Here is a 21,976-nt window from a genome sequence, read left to right on the forward strand (position 1 = left end):
TAACATCCGAATAAGTTTTTCTACTTGTTTAAGTCGGGGTCCACGTTAATCAATTCATGGTACAAATATATACTATCATCATAATACAGTCATCACACAAGTTAATCATCAGAGTATATACATTGAATTATTTACATTATTTACAATCCGGGGGGTGGGATGAGGAAGGTTTGGTTGATATCAGCACTTCAGTCATCAACAATTGCATCATCAGAGAAATGGACATTGAAACAGTGTAGGTCTGACTTGGTAGGATATGTACAGCGAGCAGAGAACATAGGGAGTTCAGATAGCATAAGAACAAGTATATACATTAGAAATACATTTGATTATTTACATTTGGTTATTTACAATCCGGAGAGGTGGGATGTGGTGGGGGGAGGGTGTTAGTCAGGGGTTGAAGTTGCCTAAAGGTGTTGTTTTAGTGCGGTTTTGAAGGAGGATAGAGATGCACTTTCTTTTACACCTGTTGGGAGTGCATTCCATATTGATGTGGCATAGAAGGAGAATGAGTTAAGAAATAGTGGAAATAGTGTCAAAGTGCTTTGAGTGCCTTTAAGGTAGAAACGCGCTATACAAGTATAACCCATCTACCATATATATATAAAGCGATTTTACAGCTATTACATCTTTCCACATTTTGTTATATTACAGCCTTATTCCAAATTGGAATTTGTCAATACAGTCAATACCCACAATAAAATAGTAAAAATATTTTTTATAAATTTTTTGCAAATTCATTAAAAGTAAAAAATTAAATGTACATTGAGTAAGTATTCACAGCCTTTGCTCAATACTTTTTTTGATGCACCTTTTGCAGCAATAACAGCGTCAAGTCTTTTTGAATACAATGTGACACTCTTGGCACACCTATCTTTTGGCAGTTTCGCCTCCTCTTTGCCCATTCCTATATATATATATATATATATATATATATATATATATATATATATATATCCATCCATCCATCCATTTTCTACTGCTTGTCCCTTTCGAGGTCGCGGGATATATATATATATATATATATATATATATATATATATATACACACACACATTCCTCCCAAAGCCTGATCCCTTGATCCCTCAGCTAATTCCGAGAATCGTTCAAATCTAAATCCACTGCTGGAGCAACAGCACACGCAGTTGAGCTAACAGAGGAGGCACATGGACACCCAACATGGAGGGATTTAAACGATGCCAAGTTGCATCAAGTTTGAGCAATCTGCAAGCAGTGGTGCAGACTCTGGAAGCGGCATGGCCTCCATCAGCAGCAGCAGCGGCCTGCGTGCCCTTACAGCAAGCCAGCGTGCCAACTCATCAGAGGAGACTGGCTGAGGCTGACGTCACCCACCAAGCCTGTGTAATCGAAAGAGACGCTAATCCCGCTCCTCTCCAAAGCCTGACTGGGGGCGGGCGGGCATAGGAGGATGGTTGAAGCAGGGATGAGGAGGGAAGTTCCAAGGGAGAGCGTCTCAGCAAAGTTGGACAAGTGAAGTGGTCCTAAGGTGATCTTTCTGATCCGTAAGGTCTCTGTTAGGGTGTGTGGGACGCCCTCGTCCAGGCCTCGTCCTGGAGACCAAGAGCCTTGCTGAGACCTCCGAGGAGGGGGAATGCTGTGGGAGCTGCTTGCCTCCTTCTGCGACCTCCATCATGCAACCTGTGCTCACTGTGGAAGAGCCCATCTTCACTACGGTTGATCTGTGCCAGCTGGGACAAGAAGAAAACTACCTGACAGCAAATGAGAGGTAAGAAAAATGTCTTTCTTTGGGTACTTTTTTTTTTCCATTCATGACCTCAACTTGACCCCAAATTGGGAAGCTCATCCTTCATGTTTTTCTATTATGTCATGAAGAAAAGACGAATCAAAGTTATGTATTTTTACAACATTGTATTTTATATATATATATATATATATATATATACACCTGTATATACTGTATATATTTGGTAACACTTTAGTATGGGGAACATATTCACCATTAATTAGTTGCTTATTAACATGCAAATTAGTAACATATTGGCTTTTAATTAGTCATTATGAAGTACTTAATAATGCCTTATTCTGCATGGCCTTATTATACAACCAGTAAGCCATTAACTAAGAGTCTTCCCTCAATAACCTCAGAATTATTGCTTATTAGTAACCCTAATCCTTATATGTTCCCCTAGTGTCCAAATAACTCTTAAATATGTCTTTGTTACTTTAATAAGCAACTAATTAATGGTGAATATATTCCCCATACTAAAGTGTTACCCTATATATATTATATGCATATTCTAAATTCATTTATGATTTAAAAAAATGTAATTAAAAATATTATATTTTTTCAATCAATCAATCAATCAATCAATCAATCAATTAATCAATAAATCAATCAATAAATCAATCAATCTTTGGGGCGGAGGCATACCCGCGCTAATACGTCAGCAGCCAAGAAGAGTTTTTGTAACCTGTAATCTGTTTTGAAAGATTCTATCATAATATTTTATATCATTTGATCTGAGATTTGTGTTGAATCGAGAATCGATTCTGAATCGAATCATCACCCTATGAATTTGAATTGAATCAAATTGTGAGTTATTGTCACTTCCCTAATATATTTTTTAATAAAATCATGAAAAAAACTATATATATATATATATATATATATATATATATATATATATATATATATATTCCTCATGTAGATTTTTATGTACCATAGGACTTAACATTGATTCAAAGAAGAATATTACTATTAATTTCACAATTTGCGCTGCTGTAATTATCATTACTTTTATTATTTCTGTGATTATCATTATCACTATTGTTATTATTATTATATTGAATTATAATCAAATGAATAACATAACGTATATTAACACATTTTACAATGTATATATTAAAATATATAATTTTTGTTATTTAAAAAAAAATATGAATTACATATTAATTAATTATTAATTATAGTATAATTAAGTATTAATTAATTCTGTTCATAACTTTTATGGACAGAATTTCTAGGCGCAGTCAAGGCGTTGAGGGGATCTGGTTTGGTGGCTGCAGGATTAGGTCTCTGCTTTTTGCAGATGATGTGGTCCTGATGGCTTCATCTGGCCAGGATCTTCAGCTCTCACTGGATCGGTTCGCAGCCGAGTGTGAAGCGACTGGGATGAGAATCAGCACCTCCAAGTCCGAGTCCATGGTTCTCGCCCGGAAAAGGGTGGAGTGCCATCTCCGGGTTGGGGAGGAGATCTTGCCCCAAGTGGAGGAGTTCAAGTACCTCGGAGTCTTGTTCACGAGTGAGGGAAGAGTGGATCGTGAGATCGACAGGCGGATCGGTGCGGCGTCTTCAGTAATGCGGACGCTGTATCGATCCGTTGTGGTGAAGAAGGAGCTGAGCCGGAAGGCAAAGCTCTCAATTTACCGGTCGATCTACGTTCCCATCCTCACCTATGGTCATGAGCTTTGGGTTATGACCGAAAGGACAAGATCACGGGTACAAGCGGCCGAAATGAGTTTCCTCCGCCGGGTGGCGGGGCTCTCCCTTAGAGATAGGGTGAGAAGCTCTGCCATCCGGGGGGAGCTCAAAGTAAAGCCGCTGCTCCTCCACATCGAGAGGAGCCAGATGAGGTGGTTCGGGCATCTGGTCAGGATGCCACCCGAACGCCTCCCTAGGGAGGTGTTTAGGGCACGTCCGACCGGTAGGAGGCCGCGGGGAAGACCCAGGACACGTTGGGAAGACTATGTCTCCCGGCTGGCCTGGGAACGCCTCGGGGTTCCACAGGAAGAGCTGGACGAAGTGGCTGGGGAGAGGGAAGTCTGGGCTTCCCTGCTTAGGTTGCTGCCCCCGCGACCCGACCTCGGATAAGCGGAAGAAGATGGATGGATGGATGGATGAATTACATACTGTACATTTTATATTTTAATACTATTCTTGAATTGTTCTCTTTTTAGTCTATCTGGAACAAGTTGCATGTATATTACATGATTAGTGCAATATACACATTATATTCTTGGATATTTTATGTAGTTGTCAATCAAATCTATATGCTATTTGTACTATTTTACTTGCATTAAATCTGTCGCATTTATTTTGTATTGGGAGCTTTAAGTTGCATATTTTGTATTTTTGCAAAATCCAGTGTCACCACAGCAGTGGAAACATACAGGTGTTCAGAGAGAGTGTATATGAGAGGGATTACATGGCGGCTAAGCTTCTTCATAATAGCTCCTGTAAGTTTCCATCCCAGGTGGCACACAAACAGCTTAGTGTGACACACGTGTCATCGGCAGGACAATATCGGAAAATCGTTTTATCCTTTTTTTTTTGGTCAGATTGTGCACGTTCACAAAAAGTGGGTCAACAGCAGACCACGCATCCGTCCATCTGAAGCTGATCTGCTAGGGCGAGAGTCCTGGTTTGGGCCTTATGGTCTCTCTCTATTCGTCAAATGTTATTATAATAAATAATAAAGGGATTTGCTCACAGAGAAGCTCAGTTTGAGGAAGAAGAAAAGAGGACGTCCACATCAAGTAGCTTTTGCTGGGACACTGTTTTAATGAAAGTATTGATTTATCATATTATATTTATTATGGTGGTCGTACAACTCATACGGAGAGCTGTTTCTAATCACATTTAGCAATTGTTTGTTTGCTATTTTGTGCTTTTTACATATTTCAGCAGATCATGAAGGTTAGAAGTCTCATTAGATGGCCAACAGGTAGCGCTGTTTGACCTAAACGGCATCGCGGGTTAGCTTAGTATGCTATGTTTATGGTAGCATGTTGACATTTAGCTTTAAAAAACTCAATATTTTATGTACTTTCACTATTTACAAAAAATATATAGCTAAAAGTAAGCACAAAATGGTTCAACTACAAGTATTTAGAACTTGTATGCTATTTTGATTGTGCATTTTATTTACAGTCACATATGTTAACTTTCTTTCTGAGGCTAAAGGAGGAAAAATGCTTAAATAATAAAAACACAATATGGAAGAATGCATGACAAAATTAAGCAAATTGTTAAGTATTGCATGGAAATTTAAATGATGGGAATCTAAGAATTACATCTTGTGGGTAGAATTTGTTGTTATTATAAATGTAAACAAAAACTAATCTAAACTTTTTTTTGTCTGGTAGAAATATATATATATATATATATATATATATATATATATATATATATATATATATATATATATATATATATATATATATATATATATATATATATATATATATAGTATATACATTTTCCTTTTCATTTATTGGTTGATAATATTTATTATCATTACAGCATCATATTTTACATGCCTCCAAAAAAGTATATTCTTATGGGCAGTGTGACTCAGATGGTAAAGTAGCCGGGCCAGAAACTTGAGGGTTCCTGGTTCGAAATCCAGCTTCCGCCATCTTAGTCACTGCCGTTGTGTCCTTGAGCAAGACCCTTCACCCACCTTTCTCCCAGTGCCACCCACACTGGTTTAAATGTAGCTTAAAATTGCAAATACTGGCTTATAAAGCGCGTTGAGTCTCGAAAGAGAAAGGGCTAAATAAATATAATTCACATATAATATACATTCTTTTTAGTCTGTTATAAAATATTTTCAATGTATTGGTTGATAGTAAATATTATCCTTATGACATAATCTTTTACATGTTGTCAAAATATAATAATAATAATAATAGTAAAACTATTAATAAAACTAATATCAATAAATATTAATATTAATAATAATGATAGTAACAATGATATAATATAATACAATCAATTAGAACAGAATAGAAAATAAAATAAGATTTATCTAGTCTGTTATAAAATGTTTCCTTTGAGTTTATTGATTAAAAATATTAATTATTATTAAGGCACAATCTTTTACATTTTGCCATGATATAATATAATATAATATAATATAATATAATATATTTAAATTATAGTACAACACAATAAAGTATAACATAATACAACATAATATAATATAAAATGTAATATAATATAATATAAAAAACAAGACAAAATAAAAACAACAAATCAAAACACACAAAAAAAATTGAAATAAATACAATCTAAATTACTTAAGCTACATTTTTATCCTTAAAGCACTTATATTTGTTTAGTTAACTTCTCTAATAAAATGTGGAGCTTGCAACCCTTTATGGTCGGTTATAACATACTTTACTAATTAGTTGTTATTCAGCTATATTTCACTTCAATTCACAGGATGTCCATAAATGTGTGAAGTGAAGTGAAGTGAATTATATTTATATAGCGCTTTTTCTCTAGTGACTCAAAGCGCTTTACATTGTGAAACCCTATATCTAAGTTACATTTAGTGGGTGTCACTGGGAGCAGGTGGGTAAAGTGTCTTGCCCAAGGACACAACGGCAGTGACTTGGATGGCGGAAACGGGGATCGAACCTGGAACTCTCAAGTTGCTGGCACGGCCACTCTACCAACCTGTATATTTTATATAATTTGTCAACTATGAATGAACATATGTGTCCAAATGCCCACGAGAGATTAGATGTCTTTCTTTAAGGAGTAAAACACCTTTAACAGGCTTGTGTGTTACACCATGCCAGAAAATATAAAAAAAAACAAAAAAAGGAAAGACGAACAGAAAGGGATAAAAAGAGGATTCAGACCGATCCTCAGTCTTTCTTAATCCTCTCCCAGTTTAAACAGATTTAAATAGGAGCTGAAACGAGCCACCGTTTCCTCCGTGCATTGAACGCAACACCGGGCTCCAAGTCTGTACAGAGACACCAGTGAGGCCTTGGCATGTCTCACATCCACTATCAAATTTGGGGCGCGCAGACAAATGTTGGGGCGACAGATGCATGTTTGAGACAGAATGCACGGAGCAGTGCATGTGTTGGACATGGCTCACTGTCACTTCGTGAAATAGGAGCAGCAACACACATAATCCATTTTTGTGCAAAGCTCGGTTGGACTAATCTGCAATGTGTGTGTGTGTGTGTTTCAGGAGACGCTATGTAATGACACACACACACACACACATAGGCACATAATTCACTTAGTCTGGCAGCTTTAGCAATGTAGGAGTGAAAATGTGACCAATCACAAGCCTGGGAACACGGAGCACGCTCAGAACAGCTGTAATTTAACTGGAAACACGAGGCCGTCCCTTTAAATATTTGGCTTTAGAGTACATGCTAGATGTGAGGCAAGGTTATGTGTGTGTATTGATCTCAATAGCACCACTGCTACAACTTTTTTCATGTGAATCTATCCCACTTTTTCATGAAGTGAGGAATGCAGCGCAGTTTTTTTTGTGTCAGAGAGTGCGTTTTCTTTCTTTCCAGTCCAACTATGGATTCTTCCTGGGTCTTCCAAAGGGCCCCCAGGATGACATTCCTTCCAATTACGCGTAGGCTGAGGTTTTTTAAGCTTCATTTAAAAAAACAAAACAAAAAAAATCACTTGACTTGAGGAGACAAGCTCGTAGTTGTGTGTCAAGGCTCGTAAAAAATTGTTCGAAAGCCTTTTTGGTGTTCCAGGCTAGTGAGTTTATACGATCACCAAGGGGGTTAGTAACATTTGAAAGAAAGGGGGCACTGTACTGTCATGTGACTTTCAGAAAAAAAAAAGGCATCTCCTACTCGTCTAACTACAGTTGTGTTTTGTTGCGTGTGCAGAGGGATGAACATCGGCGGCCAGGAATCAAACCGTGAAGATCTGCAAAGGAAGGAACAAAGACTACCTTTTCAGGTATTTATTACACCACTGTTAAATTGTCTCCTGTTTGATTGTTCTTCAAGGTCAAAGTTCATGCAGTCAACTCCCAATTATACTGAAACTGTCGTCAGAACTCGCCACCCGAGGGCGCTCTTTTTAAATTGCGGTATGGATAGAGTCCATGTGGTCTTTTTCTGGAGTAAGACAGTTAAACTGAAAGGGAATGTTTGAAACCTTTAAAGAGGAACTGCATTTTTTAAATGTTGCCCATCATTCACAATCCTTATGTAAGACATATGTTTTTTTAATTTTTTTTTATTGCATTCTAACGTTGACAATGGACTAAATGGGGTTCGCTCTATTCCGCCTATTAGGCGCTTTAAAAAACACCCATCAAGGTTTTATATACACCCTTTAAATATATATGTTATGTAGTAACAAGTGCAGTACAGGCCAGAAGTTTGGACACACCGTCTCCTCATTCAATGTGTTTTCTTTATTTTCATGACTAATCACATTGTAGATTGTCACTGAAGGCATCAAAACTATGAATGAACACATGTGGAGTTATGTACTAAACAAAAAAAGGTGAAACAACTGAAAACATGTTTTGTATTGTAGTTTCTTCAAAATAGCCACCCTTTGCTCTGATTACTGCTTTGCACACTCTTGGCATTCTCTCGATGAGCTTCAAGCACACCTGTGAAGTGAAAACCATTTCTTAAAGCTCATCGAGAGAATGCCAAGAGTGTGCAAAAAAAGTAATCAGAGCAAAGGGTGACTATTTTGGAGAAACTAAAATATAAAACATGTTTTTAGTTATTTCACCTTTTTTTTGTTAAGTACTTAACTCCACATGTGTTCTTTCATAGTTTTGACGCCTTCAGTGACAATCTACAATGTAAATAGTCATGAAAATAAAGAAAACCCATTGAATGAGAAGGTGTGTCCAAACTTTTAGTCTGTACTGTATACTCAAATTAAAATGTAATATTTATGCATTTTGCTCATTTTAAGCATTCGGAGGCACATTTATTTCGCAAACCCATCACAGAGTTTGCTTTTTCTATCAGAAATACACTATAGGGGTATTTAGCGATCTTAAAAAAGCATTTGACACTATAGATCATTCTATATTATTGTCCAAGTTGTATTCATTTGGTGTGAGAGGAGTAGTTTTAGACTGGCTAAGAAGTTATTTAGATAATAGACAAGAGTTTGTGGATTTTGTGGGTAATACATCTGAACGAATGAGGATTGAATGTGGAATTCCACAAGGTTCGGTTTTGGGACAACAATTGTTTATTTTATATATTAATGATATATGTGAGGCATCAAAGTTATTGAAATTTGTATTATTTGCGGACTACACCAACTTTTATAGTTCGGGACATGACTTAAAAGCATTATCAAACATTATTGAACAGGAAATGATTAAACTTACAAGATGGTTTGATGTCAATAAATTATCATTAAATGTAAAAAAAACAAAGTTCATGATTTTTTGTAAGATGAAAAGGGAGGAAACGATCAAACTGTCAATAGATGGAATTGATATTGAAAGGGTCTCTGAACTTAGATTTTTAGGAGTGATACTGGATGACGGTCTGACGTGGAAATCTCATATTACACATGTACGGAAAAAGATGTCTAAGAGTATTTTTTATATTAAATAAGGTAAAATATGTGTTAGATTATAAGGCAATGCGCATATTGTATTGTGCACTTATATTGCCATATATCAGCTACTGTGTGGAAGTGTGGGGGAACACATATAAGAGTAACATAAAGGCATTGTATCAACTACAGAAAAGAGCTATAAGGATTATTCATAAAGTAAACTACTTAGAACACACTAACATATTATTTATTAATTTGGGTTTATTGAAATTACAGGTGCTAGTAAAGTTACAGACATTATGTGTCATGTTTAAGGCTAAAAGTAAAACATTACCAGCAAATTTACAAAACATGTTTGTCATCACTTGTGAGAATGAAGAGCATAGAAGAAAAGGTCATTTCCAACATCAGTATTCAAGGACAACTTTAAAACAAATGTGCATATCAGTGGTGGGGGTTAAACTATGGAATTCGCTTTACAATGAGATAAAAGATTGTAAAAATATATTACACTTGAAAAAAATATATAAAGACAGAACAATAAGATCATATGGACAGTCATAAGTGTTTACATTTTGCTTTATATTTATTATTTTACTTATTTTTTGCCTGGTTTTGTATTTGTTTTGTATCATCCCGTGAGGTGTATATTACTTTTGTTTTATTTGTTCGGTTTGTACTTCCTGAAGTTTTGCACTTGTTGTGTTTTTTTGTATGTTTTTTTTGTTTGTTTTCGTTATATTTGGATGTAATTGTTGGTTTATATGATATTAAGTAAGACTATGTATTATGTTGAAGGGGGCAGGAAAATGTAAGATTTTTCTTCATCCTGCTCCTTCTCAGGCATTGGTGTGTAAATGTATAATTGAATAATTGTGGTATAATTGTCTATCGATGAAAGATGCACAGCAATGAAGGAGATAAATTAAAATGAATGAATGAATGAATGAACATGACTGACTGCAACTCACGGCAAACTTTGTGAGAGCTAACAAACATAATAAAACAATCACTTACTGTACACTGTCTGCTCTCACTGGGATGAAGACTGATGGGATGTTTATATCTTCCTGTTTCGGTGAAAACAATTATCATAATCCAGGCGAAGGGTTAAAAAATGTCAAAGTTGACCAACTTCTTGGTTTTTAGCCACAACCTTCTACTGTCCAGGTGAGAGGCATGACTTATAATTGAGATTTAACTTTCACCAGCTTAGAGGCGATGCAGCAGCGCACCAGATGATGAAGTCAATATAACAGCATAAGCTAGTTAGCTCTCTTTGACCAACGCATTGCTAAAAAGTAGGTCCTTAATTTTAGTGTTTATAATAACAATATCGCTAATACGTGGCTCATTTGTTAGCTGACTTTACTAGTGTTTATTTACGAGTTAGAAATGGATTGGAAAAAAAGTGAATAGTGGGGGAATATTGGTCAAAATCCCCCAAAAATACAGTTTTGATTGATTGATTGAGACTTTTATTAGTAGATTGCACAGTACAGTACATATTCCGTACAATTGACCACTAATTGCTAACACCCGAATAAGTTTTTCAACTTGTTTAAGTAGGGGTCCGCGTTAATCAATTCATGGTAAATTATAGTATAGTTCCCCTTTAAACTGGTGTTTTGAGGGCGCTAACTCTCCAATGTGTTTTAAGCCGTTATAACCCGCCCTTTAATGTCTTTCAATAAAGAATGACATCCAACAATTTTTTTTGATATACCTAATAATGTAAAAAAAAAAATACAGTTGCCCTTCGCCCCATGGCTTTTTAAATTTTGCGGCTTCACCATATTGCAGTTTCATTTTTAAATTAGTTTGCATACCCTACAACATTTTCAATACTACAGTAATATTGGCCAGCAGATGAGAGCAAACTGTTAGGTCTTTGACGCCAAACCAATCAGACCGCGCTGTTTAGTATTGTGGCCACTGATTGGCTCAGCCTCAGACAGCAATACTGAATTTAATTAAAATAGTGTAAATGTGACTGAATGAGTGTCATTGCATGTCTAGATAGAGGATTCTCGTAATATTGAAAAATTAATTTAGGTGGTAGTAAACCATTCTTTGCGAAAATGTATTTTTTGCGGAATCAAGAACTTAAAAAAAATAAAATGCTCTATCGTTATATACAGGTATGTTGGTTTAAGTAAGTTGCAAAGAGCTCCTATAAGGTGAAACTACTTTTTTTTTTTTTTTTTAAATGTTAAATAGTAAATGTTAAACTCCTTAATATTTAATTCATATTTTAGGCTTTAACACAATTAAGAGAAGGGAACGCTAGAGTTGAACTAGATAACGCTGTTATTAGCATAGATGCTGGCAAACTAATTCCAATTTGGGTGTTCTGTCACATGTCACAGTATATTCATACATAACACTGTTGGCATTGGTACTGTTACTCGGTTCAATAACGACCCCAGTGCCGATGTAAACAGCAGTAACTAGACCGGAAAAAAAAAGTAGCTACCAGTGCCTCATTTCGGTGTTAAATAAATGTCGACCATCGACCTGCAACAAGTGCTTGATGGCGATATTTTACAAGAAACATCTTGTTTTGAGCATACAGAGTCTGACGTTTTTAAAACCCTTTGAGCCGATATTAACATGGTAACGGCAGCCCTAAGGTACGCCACCGTTAGCTACGTAGCGCTAGCCACAACAACAACACAGCACTTTAATTGAGCACTAATCACGGTCACGACGAGCAAGGTGCATTCATGAACCCAGGAATTGTGAAAAGTGTATGATAAAACCGAAATGAAGTTAGTTAGTTAACGCGTGTATGATAAAACCAAAATAAAGTTAGTTAATTAACGCATGTATGATAAAACCAAAATAAAGTTAGTTAATTAACACGCGTATGATAAAACAAAAATAAAGTTAGTTAATTAACGCATGTTAGCTAACTAGATAGCATAGAGCCTTGCAAAAAAAAAAATCAAGTTACGATGTACTCATACAATATGTTCATACAAATAAAGTTAGTTAGTTAATGCGTGTGTAATAGAACCAACATTAAGTTAGTAAATTAACAAATGTGTCATAAACCCAAAAATAAAGTAAGTTATTTAACGTGTGTTTAATAAAACCAAAATAAAGTTAGTTAATTAACCAGTGTAAAATAACACCAAAATAAAGTTAGTTAATTAACCAGTGTGTAATAACACCAAAAATAATGTTAATCAACAATTAGCACGTGTAATAAAACCAAAATAAAGTTAGTTAATTCACTAGTGTGCAATAAAACAAAAATAAAATTAGTTAATTAACTTGTGCGATAAAACTAAAATAAAGTTAGTTAAGTAACCAGTGTGTAATAAAACCAAAATACAATTATTTAAATAATTAAGCAGTGTGTAATAAAACCAAAATACAGTTAGTTAATTAACCAGTGTACAAAAAACCCCAAAACAAAGTTAGTTAATTAACACCAAAATAAAGGTAGTTAAATAATGAACCAGCATAATGTCAGTTAAATAATAAAGTTAGTTAATTTACCCGTGTATAATAAAACATAAATAAAGTTAGTTGATTAAAGCGAGTATAAAAAACTAAATTAATTAACCAGTGTGTGTGTCATAAAACCAAAAATAACAATCAATTAGCACGTGTGTGATAAGACCAAAATAAAGTCAGTTACGGTAATTAACTAGTGTGCAATAAAACCAAAAATAAAATTAGTTATGTAACCAGTGTGTAATAAAACCAAAATAAAGTTAGTAAAATAATTAAGCAGTGTATAATAAAACAAAAATAAAGTTAGTTAAGTTGCCAATATATTTAAAAAAACAAAACAAAGTTAGTTAATTAACACATGTATTATAAAACCAAAATAAAGCTAGTTAATTAACCAGTGTGCAAAAAATCCCCCAAAATAAAGTTAGTTAAATAATTAAGCAGTGTATAAAAAACAAAAATAAAGTTAGTTAGGTTGCCAGTGTATTATAAAACCAAAATAAATTTAGTTATTTAACACGTGTATTATAAAACCAAAATAAAGCTAGTCAAATAATTAAACAGTGTATAATAAAACCAAAATAAAGCTAGTTAATTAATCAATATGAAATAAAACCAAAATAAAGTTGATGGGCTCCGGCTCCCCCCGCGACCCCATGGGCGACGGGCGGTAGAAAATGGATGGATGGAATTTACCCGTGTATAATAAAACCAAAATAAAGATATTTGATTAATGCGAGTATAAAACAGCAAAAATAAAGTTAGATAATTAACCAGTGTATAATGCAACCAAAATTAAGTTAGTTAAGTATCACCTGTATAATAAAACCAGAATACAGTTAGTAAATAGTAAATATCTAATGTCAACGCAGGTATACCACGGCTTCAAAAGTCTACCTCTTGTCATTCAGATCTTCCCTGACCCGGTCGAGGTGGTCCTGGGCCCCGAGACGTCCTTGAACAGTTTGAGCGGGAACCACGTGAGGGAGCGCCTGCCCTCCATCGTCGTGGAGCCCACCGAGGTGAGCGAGGTGGAGAGCGGGGAGCTGCGCTGGCCTCCTGAGGACATGGACATGGACGAGGAGGATGAGGAGGACCTCTTCCTGGAGCAGTGCATCCCCCCTGCCAACATCGCCGACTGGGGAGAGGAGGAGGAGGAGGAAGAGGAGGAGGAGGAGGAGGAGGAGGAGGAAGAGACGTCAGTTATTCTGAGTCAGCAGCAAGGCTTGACGCTCATTGGTGAGTCAGACATGTCATCATAAACTTTTAGACCAGTGATCCTCAAACTAGGGCTCCACCTAGTGGTACACCAAATAACCACTTAATTAAATGATCAAACACAGTGTTACTGTTCAAACTGTATATAATGTTACAATGGCCAAACATACATGTTAAATAAAAGCTCTGCCTTGTTTTTAATTAATTCTTAGGCCTACTACGCTACTGTAGTTTGGCGGTACATGGAGGAGTTTTCTGAGGTGGTACTTGATTAAAAAAAATTTGAGAACCACTGATACAAACATTTTGTGCCATTCACGTATTTATCTTCTAGCCATTTTGGCTGTGTGGAATAAATAAAAGTGAAATGTATTGCTTCAATAAGACGCGACACAAAAAGTAACACATTATCTCCATCAAGACAAAAAATGTACCAATAAAAATTTATTAAAAAATGTCATCTTTGATCTTAAGTTTATCTTCACATAAACTAACTAGAAAAGCACTCAGAGATCCATAGTGGAATAAAAGAAACAGAGTGAAGCCTCTTGTCAGTCATCCACTGTGTTTGCCTCTGTGGGTGGAGGCAAGGACTTAAGCATGAGGTAATGCAGTATAAATGATCCATAGCTGCCCCAAAATATAATGACTGGTTATTTATCTCATTTTGGACAATTACTGAAAGTTTTAACAAAACTCTGCCCCAACTTTTAGAATCATTTTGCTCACTAACTAACAAACTAACTAACAAACCAACTAAAAAACTAACCAAATAACCAACTAACTGACTAGCGACTTAACTAACTAACTAACTAACTAATGGTAAAGTTAAAGTACCACTGATAGTCACACACACACTAGGTGTGGTGAAATTACCCTCTGCATTTGACCCATTCCCTTGTTCCACCCCCTGGGAGGTGAGGGGAGAAGTGAGCAGCAGCGGTTGCCATGCTCGGGAATCATTTTTGGTGATTTAACCCCCAATTCCAACCCTTGATGCTGAGTGCCAAGCAGGGAGGTAATGGGTACCATTTTTATAGTCCTTGGTATGACTCGGCCAGGGTTTGAACTCCCAACCTACCGATCTCAGGGCGGACACTCGAACCATAAGGCCACTAACTAACACATTATATATATATATATATATATATATATATATATATATATATTAGGGCTGTCAATGTTAACCTGTTAACATTGACATGATGATTAATGAAAGAGTATGTGTGGTGCGCATTGCACAGGCAGTGATGAATGACGTCACAGTAGTTAGAGCGATGTGCCCAGCGCCCACTTTTGCTTCAAAATAAACCTCGATGGAACTTTAGATAAAACTGAGGTAATTAGTTAGTATTGTAGTGACAAACTCTCTTATCATCGGCGCACATCAAATTTTAAAATACCATCTTAAAGCGAAACATGAATGTGAGGATGGCACCGCCTTGCCAAATTACCACAATTTAGTACATTAGTAGGGTGGTTCTCTAACTTTTTTTCCACCAATTAGTTCCTCAGACAAAACGTGGCTCTCCAAGTACAACCATAATTACCAACATTAAAATACAGTAGCGTAGTAGGCTTAAGTATTTCTAAAAATCAAGGCAGATTTTTATTTTTTTTAAACAAGTATATTTAATATTTTTTGGCCACCGTAACATTATACACAGTTTGAACAGTAACACTGTGTTTGAATATAGACAAATAAAACACTGTACTTTAATCAAGTGATTTTTTTGGCGTACCAGAATCACTATTCTACACTGATCGCCATCTTTTATTAACCAGTCTTCTTCTGTTTTGCAGACTTACAGTCAGACGCGTTTCGAGACGACACGCCCACACTCCCGCCAAGTAGCGCTCCGGCCTTCAACTGACACTTCCGGCTGTACTGAGAGACTAAATACACATGTGTTGGTGAAAGATGGAAATATGATTCAGCCCTGATAAAAAAAAGCCCAGAAGCTCACAGAGAGTTCGCCATAAATGGGCTTGTCGGCAGCAGCAGCAGCGACACGTTTTGCAACACGAGGATGAACACACGTCGTAGAACACATTCACACATTTGTGTGTGTATGTGTGTGTGTTTTAGAGTCTTTGCTGACATGGTAATTTTTTTTTAGTTCCCTTCCGATGCAAGGGCCCAGTGATGTCATAGAGCTAAAAGTGGACATGCGGGTCTGGTATTTCTTTATTTGGCTCATTTTCTTCTACCCTAAGGCAGCATTTAGCTTATTGAACTCTTACCATCAATCACTTTCAACAGACTGGATGGAAGACCTATACATTATTAAAACATCATATATATATATATATATAAAAAAAAAAAAAAAAAAAAAATAATAATATATATACATATATATATATATATATATATATATATTTACATTTTCTTTTTGTTTAACACATCATGTCACACCAAGGGAAGGCAGCTCTTGTTTGTGGCGCAACTGTCATAGTGCAATGTGATGACATTTATTTTCCGTGATTGTGTCTATAGACTCACCTGTGAATACTATGTATATACACTATAATAAATTATTTTGTCCCACTGCATCAATCCATTATTTGTTTATTTCTGAAGAGCGAATATATTTGCGAAATATATCTGAAAACAATCACTGAAATGCCGTTTTTTTTCTTTCTTTTTTTTGGTTAGTGATTCATGCATGGACATTTTTAGCGGATGTATCACTTCAAGTTTTGCTGATGTATTGTGAAATCACTCCAGAGTGACTCGACAACTCGGAAAACGCACCGAAATCGTCAATAGAATTGTTATATGCTTTTGCATAACATTGTAAGCTTATTAACATTAAAAGAAACAACACACTGATCTTTCCTCGTCTCCCACCATGGTCTGCCCCACTGTTTGAGAAGGACTGGGTTATATAGGCAACAAAATAAAGAAGATAATACATTATAATGCTAATGGCTGCAGTGCATATATTTTTTTTTGCTCATTTTGTAAAAAAAAAAAAAAAATCCCTATCATGCATGTCCACAAATGTCCACTGCAGAGGACGCTGGTTATCAGGAGGATTTACAAGTCTTTTTTGTCAAAAATGCTCACTTGAAAAAAAAAGAAGCAAAAATGTATCTGTATTTTACGGACTATAAATCCAGGGGCGCCGCTAGGGATTTTGGGCCCAATAAAAAGAATCTTTACAGGGCCCCCAACACAGTGTCATTATTTTTTTCTGTATTATAATTTCATCATCATTAGGGACCTCTCTGGGCCCCCCTCCATCATGGGCCCCTAGAATCCGTCTTCTTTACCCCCCCTTTTCGGCGGCCCTGTATAAATCATACCAGTAAATAAGCTGCACCCACAAAATTATAGTATACAAATATTTGTTCATATATTATTCGCACTGGACTATATGCCACAGATTTATAGCAGTATGTTGTGAAATAAGATATTTACGTAAAAGTTTATTCACATATCTTAATTGTTTCCAAACGGTGCCTGTAACACGGCCGTAAAACGGCCAATCAAACAAAACAGAAAAGTCATTGATGTTCTTAGTCATCCTTTATGAGATGAATACGATTTTGTCCTTTTTTAATAAGGATCAATATATTTATCCGGATTCTTCTCCTTTGTTCTTTGTAAACACTTTAAATTATTTTTATTTTTTTTGCCTCATCCATCCCACGATTTAGTCGTTAACAAAGAAAAATCCAGAGATTAGCCACATTTTTGTAGAAGCCGCAGGGTTCAAAGCTTGGGGAAAAGGTAGCATCTTATAGTCAAGGCACCGCATCTGCTATCCAACTCAAAGTCCTCCTGGTAAGAGTCTCTGTTGTCCCAGTTCTCCACAGGCCAATGGTAAAGCTTGACTGTCATCTTTCGGGAATGTAAACAATGAAACACCGGCCGTGTTTGTGTTGCTAAAGTCGGCCGCAATACACCGCTTCCCACCTACAGCTTTCTTCTTTGCTGTCTCCATTGCTCATTGAACAAATTGCAAAAGATTCACCAACACAGATGTCCAGAATACTGTGGAATTTTGCGATGAAACAGACGACTTAATAGCTGGCCATCATGCTGTCTCAAAATGTCCTCCACAATCCGTGACGTCACGCGCTGACGTCATCATACCGAGACGTTTTCAGCAGGATATGTCGCGCGAAATTTAAAATTGCACTTTAGTAAACTAACCCGGCCGTATTGGCATGTGTTGCAATGTTAAGATTTCATCATTGATATATAAACTATCAGACTGCGTGGTCGGTAGTAGTGGGTTTCAGTAGGCCTTTAAATGTAACTTAGATATTGGGTTTCACTATGTAAAAGCACTTTGAGTCACTAGAGAAAAGTGCTATATAAATATAATTCACTTCACTTCTGTCACAACTTGGACTTTGGCGTGGTTTGTTTTCCCATGGTGCAAATGATTTGGACCGGACATGGCGTGTAGGTACATACATATTTAATTTTATCACTCAAAAAAAGAACAAACAAAAGGCGCTCACAGTGGAGGCACAAAACTTAACGCAGGGAACAAAAACTTGGACTATGCATAACTATGAACATGGCAAAACAAAAAACACTAACTGTGGCATAAATAAACTAAACTTACTTGCGATGACGTGAACAGGGCAGCATGGACTATGAACATGAAACAGAGTGTCAGGAGTGTGTCAAGAGTGATGTCGCCAGAAAGACAGCCTGGCAACTCAAAGCTTAAATAATAGTGACATGATTAGTGAAATCAGGTGCGTGACTCAAAATGTGAAAACGTGAGCAAGGGAGTGAAAACAGGAACTAAAAAGTGTGCAAAAATAAGCAAAACATAACTAAACAAAACATGATCACAGACATGACAACTTCCTTTCTCTGTATGTTTAAATGGATGTCCTGATCTTGCTGGCTGCAAAACAAGTTTACCTTTGGGTACTAATAAAGTAACCTAACCTAACCGAAGGAAACAGATAAAACACTATTAGGTAAACAACCCAGTTTTGAAACTTAAGTAAAAGTTTTTTTTTAAAAGTATAAATGCAATAAATGAGATGATGTAACGCTGAAAGAGTCAGGCCAATTGCACGTGTATTTCATCACTGTTAAATACTATACAGCACCAATTAATTTCAATTAATTTCGATGGGCAATGATGATTTGAGATAAAAGTGTTTTGAGTTAAGAGCTTGGACACAGAACCAATTGTGGTTTTACTGTACTCTTATTTAGTTGATTTTATCAATATTAAATAAAAATGCCTCATTTGCATATGAGAAACATCACCATATCTGAAAGCAATACAAAATGTGCCGCCTGATTTCAATCTTATCACATATGTGTGTGTGTGTGTGTGTGTGTGTGTCTTTAGGGTATAAAGCATTGCATCAGGAGAACCTCACATACTGTAACTTCCTTTCAGCTAAGAGGGTGTGGAACATCACTAGCGGCGCTGACCTCGTAAGTATAGTATTTGTGGAAATTATTCCATATTACAAATGCTGCTACTATTATTGTGCCAGATAATGTTTTGGATTGTAGATTTGACATTTATTCACAGCATTTGTGGCATTTTATTTCAAATCTGGCTATTTTTTAAATGTGGTTTCCGTCATGATGACATACTTAGGTCGAATAAATGCGCCTGATTTGCTCAAAGCGCTAGTTCAGAGAGCATGAATTCTGTTCATTTATTTGATTGATTGATTGATTGAAACTTTTATTAGTAGATTGCACAGTTCAGTACATATTCCGTACAATTGACCACTAAATGGTAACACCCGAATAAGTTTTTCAACTTGTTTAAGTCGGGGTCCACGTTAATCAATTCATAGTAAAGTAGTATTTATGTATGAGGATAACTTGTTGGAGAACATTTTATCACAACATACCTCCCAACTGTGTTGACTGTGCTATTATTTTAAATTAACCCCATAAGTTGGATGACTTGTTGACATTATCTCTACAAAACTATAGGAAGCCTCGCCGAAACACCACAATTTAGTACATTAGTACGGTAATTCTCTAACTTACCACCTCAGAAAACACTTGGCTCTCCAAGTACCACCATACTGACCAACGTTAAAATACAGTAACGTAGTAGGCCGAAGTATTCATTAAAAACAAGGCAGTAAGTATATTTAATATGGCCACTGTAACATTAGTTTGAACAGTAACACTGTGTTTGAATATAGGGAAATAAAACACTGTACTTTAACCAAGTGATTTTTTGGCGTACCACTAGTGGCACATGTATCACAGTTTGCAATTCCCTGCATTGGTACATACATTTAGGGGACTGCTAAGCACACGTGTGTCAAATTTGAGTCAGATTGGTACAGAAACATCTTTTCCGCAATTAAGTGTCCATTTACAAAGCTTAGACTGCACCACTAATTTTTAATCGGATTCAAATCATTCAAAATGTTCGGGCTACCATTTTTATTTCCCCCAAAATTTCTAGAAATCCCACTTTTTCTGCGACATTTTGTCGCATTCGATAGACTTCAAAGATTCTTGACTACCATTTTTTTTCAATAATTGCAAGACATGAGGTTAGAATTGGGATACCGGTTCTTTCTCAAACTGTACTCTGAAGCAGATTTCAGTTAAACTTCATAAAAACATGAAAAAAAGCAACACTGACTGATTTCGTACTTCAGTGAGTCTCATTTGCAAGTTTTATATAGTAGATTTTGCATGCAGTTGCAGTTCCAATACATTAGGGGGCAGTAGTGTATAGGCTACAATGTGTTTCCTAGTCAGGATGTAGTCTTTGCTACGAAACTGAATCTAGTCTTTTTTTGCGCCCTAAAAAGCATTGTACTTCCTACAGACCAGCTGTTTGATCATAATGTAAGGGTAGTTTTCCTTACCAAAATTAGACGTGCTGGAAACGCCATGTAAAACCGCTAATGCTAATCGGTAGCATATGAATACAATGTCAATTAGCGTCGAGTCAGCGCATTTTGAAAAGTGGACCCTGACTGTATTTATGAGCGTTTTCTATCAGGCACACTTGCTTTGTTGGAATGGAAATGTGCAACATTACCTCGATGCAGTCCGCTACGATTACGCCTGTTTGTCCGCCAAGTGTTTGAGTCTGCAACCGGACTTAGCACCATGTGCAACAAAGGTATAAAAAAATGGAACTGTTTGATTTTACGTGAATCGATACCAGATAGTACCAATGGAACTAGGTCGGGGCCTATAAAATCTGTCAACCATCCCTACCTATAGAGTCATATTTTGTTACATTATACCTTTTGGCTAGCATGCTAACTGTTAGCATTTCAGTTCGGTTTTTTAAAATTCAATGCTTTTTGCCGTTTGAAACGGTGTTCTCATTTTTCACATGACTGTATGGCATAGAAAAGGTTTTTTTTTTAAACCTTTTTGACCATGGGGCCCCACTTTTCCACTACAGAAGGGCCCACTCAAATATCAACACTGAATTAGTAATCTTCCCTTTGATTTTAATTGTACTCAATAATTATACCTAACTTACGTATAGTTTACAACCTTGTCAAAGGATAAGAAAGCATGTGGTAATCACAAAGATTGTTATTTATCTAACAGATTAACCTGAGACTTAGGTCAGGCCGATTCGAAAAATAAGTACTAACCAAATATACTGCATAAGAAGGGACTCATAAATACGAGACAAAAAAATAAATGTACATTAAAATATCTATCCATCCATCCATTTTTTACCGCTTGTCCCTTTCGGGTCGCGGGGGGTGCTGTAGCCTATCTCAGCTGCATTTGGGCGGAAGGCGGGGTATACCCTGGACAAGTCGCCACCTCATCGCAGGGCCAACACAGATAGACAGACAACATTCACATAATGAATAAATATACAATAAGTAAGTAAACAAATATTAAATACATAATCATCTCATTTTAAAAAAAAGAAAAAAAAAGTTCCAAATGCTAATCATAAATGTTCTTCTTTGTACTTTGTGAACACTTGTAGTTTGAACAGTCTCTTAAACTGAATCATATTGGTGCTTTGTTTGATTTCC

General features: G+C 36.1%; 1 protein-coding gene across 1 annotated transcript; it reads left to right on the forward strand.

Moving 5' to 3' along the window:
* Positions 1 to 1,145: 1,145 nt before the first annotated feature.
* lbhl (LBH regulator of WNT signaling pathway, like) lies at positions 1,146 to 16,543 on the forward strand. The gene is made up of 4 exons (XM_061972673.1): positions 1,146 to 1,747; positions 7,648 to 7,720; positions 13,684 to 14,011; positions 15,794 to 16,543. Exons 1-4 carry the CDS (start codon positions 1,653 to 1,655, stop codon positions 15,862 to 15,864), a joined length of 567 nt encoding a protein of 188 aa, XP_061828657.1. The 5' UTR covers positions 1,146 to 1,652; the 3' UTR covers positions 15,865 to 16,543.
* Positions 16,544 to 21,976: the final 5,433 nt, after the last annotated feature.

The sequence above is a fragment of the Nerophis lumbriciformis genome, linkage group LG17 (genome assembly GCF_033978685.3).
Source record: "Nerophis lumbriciformis linkage group LG17, RoL_Nlum_v2.1, whole genome shotgun sequence".
NCBI classification, from domain to species: Eukaryota; Metazoa; Chordata; class Actinopteri; order Syngnathiformes; family Syngnathidae; genus Nerophis; species Nerophis lumbriciformis.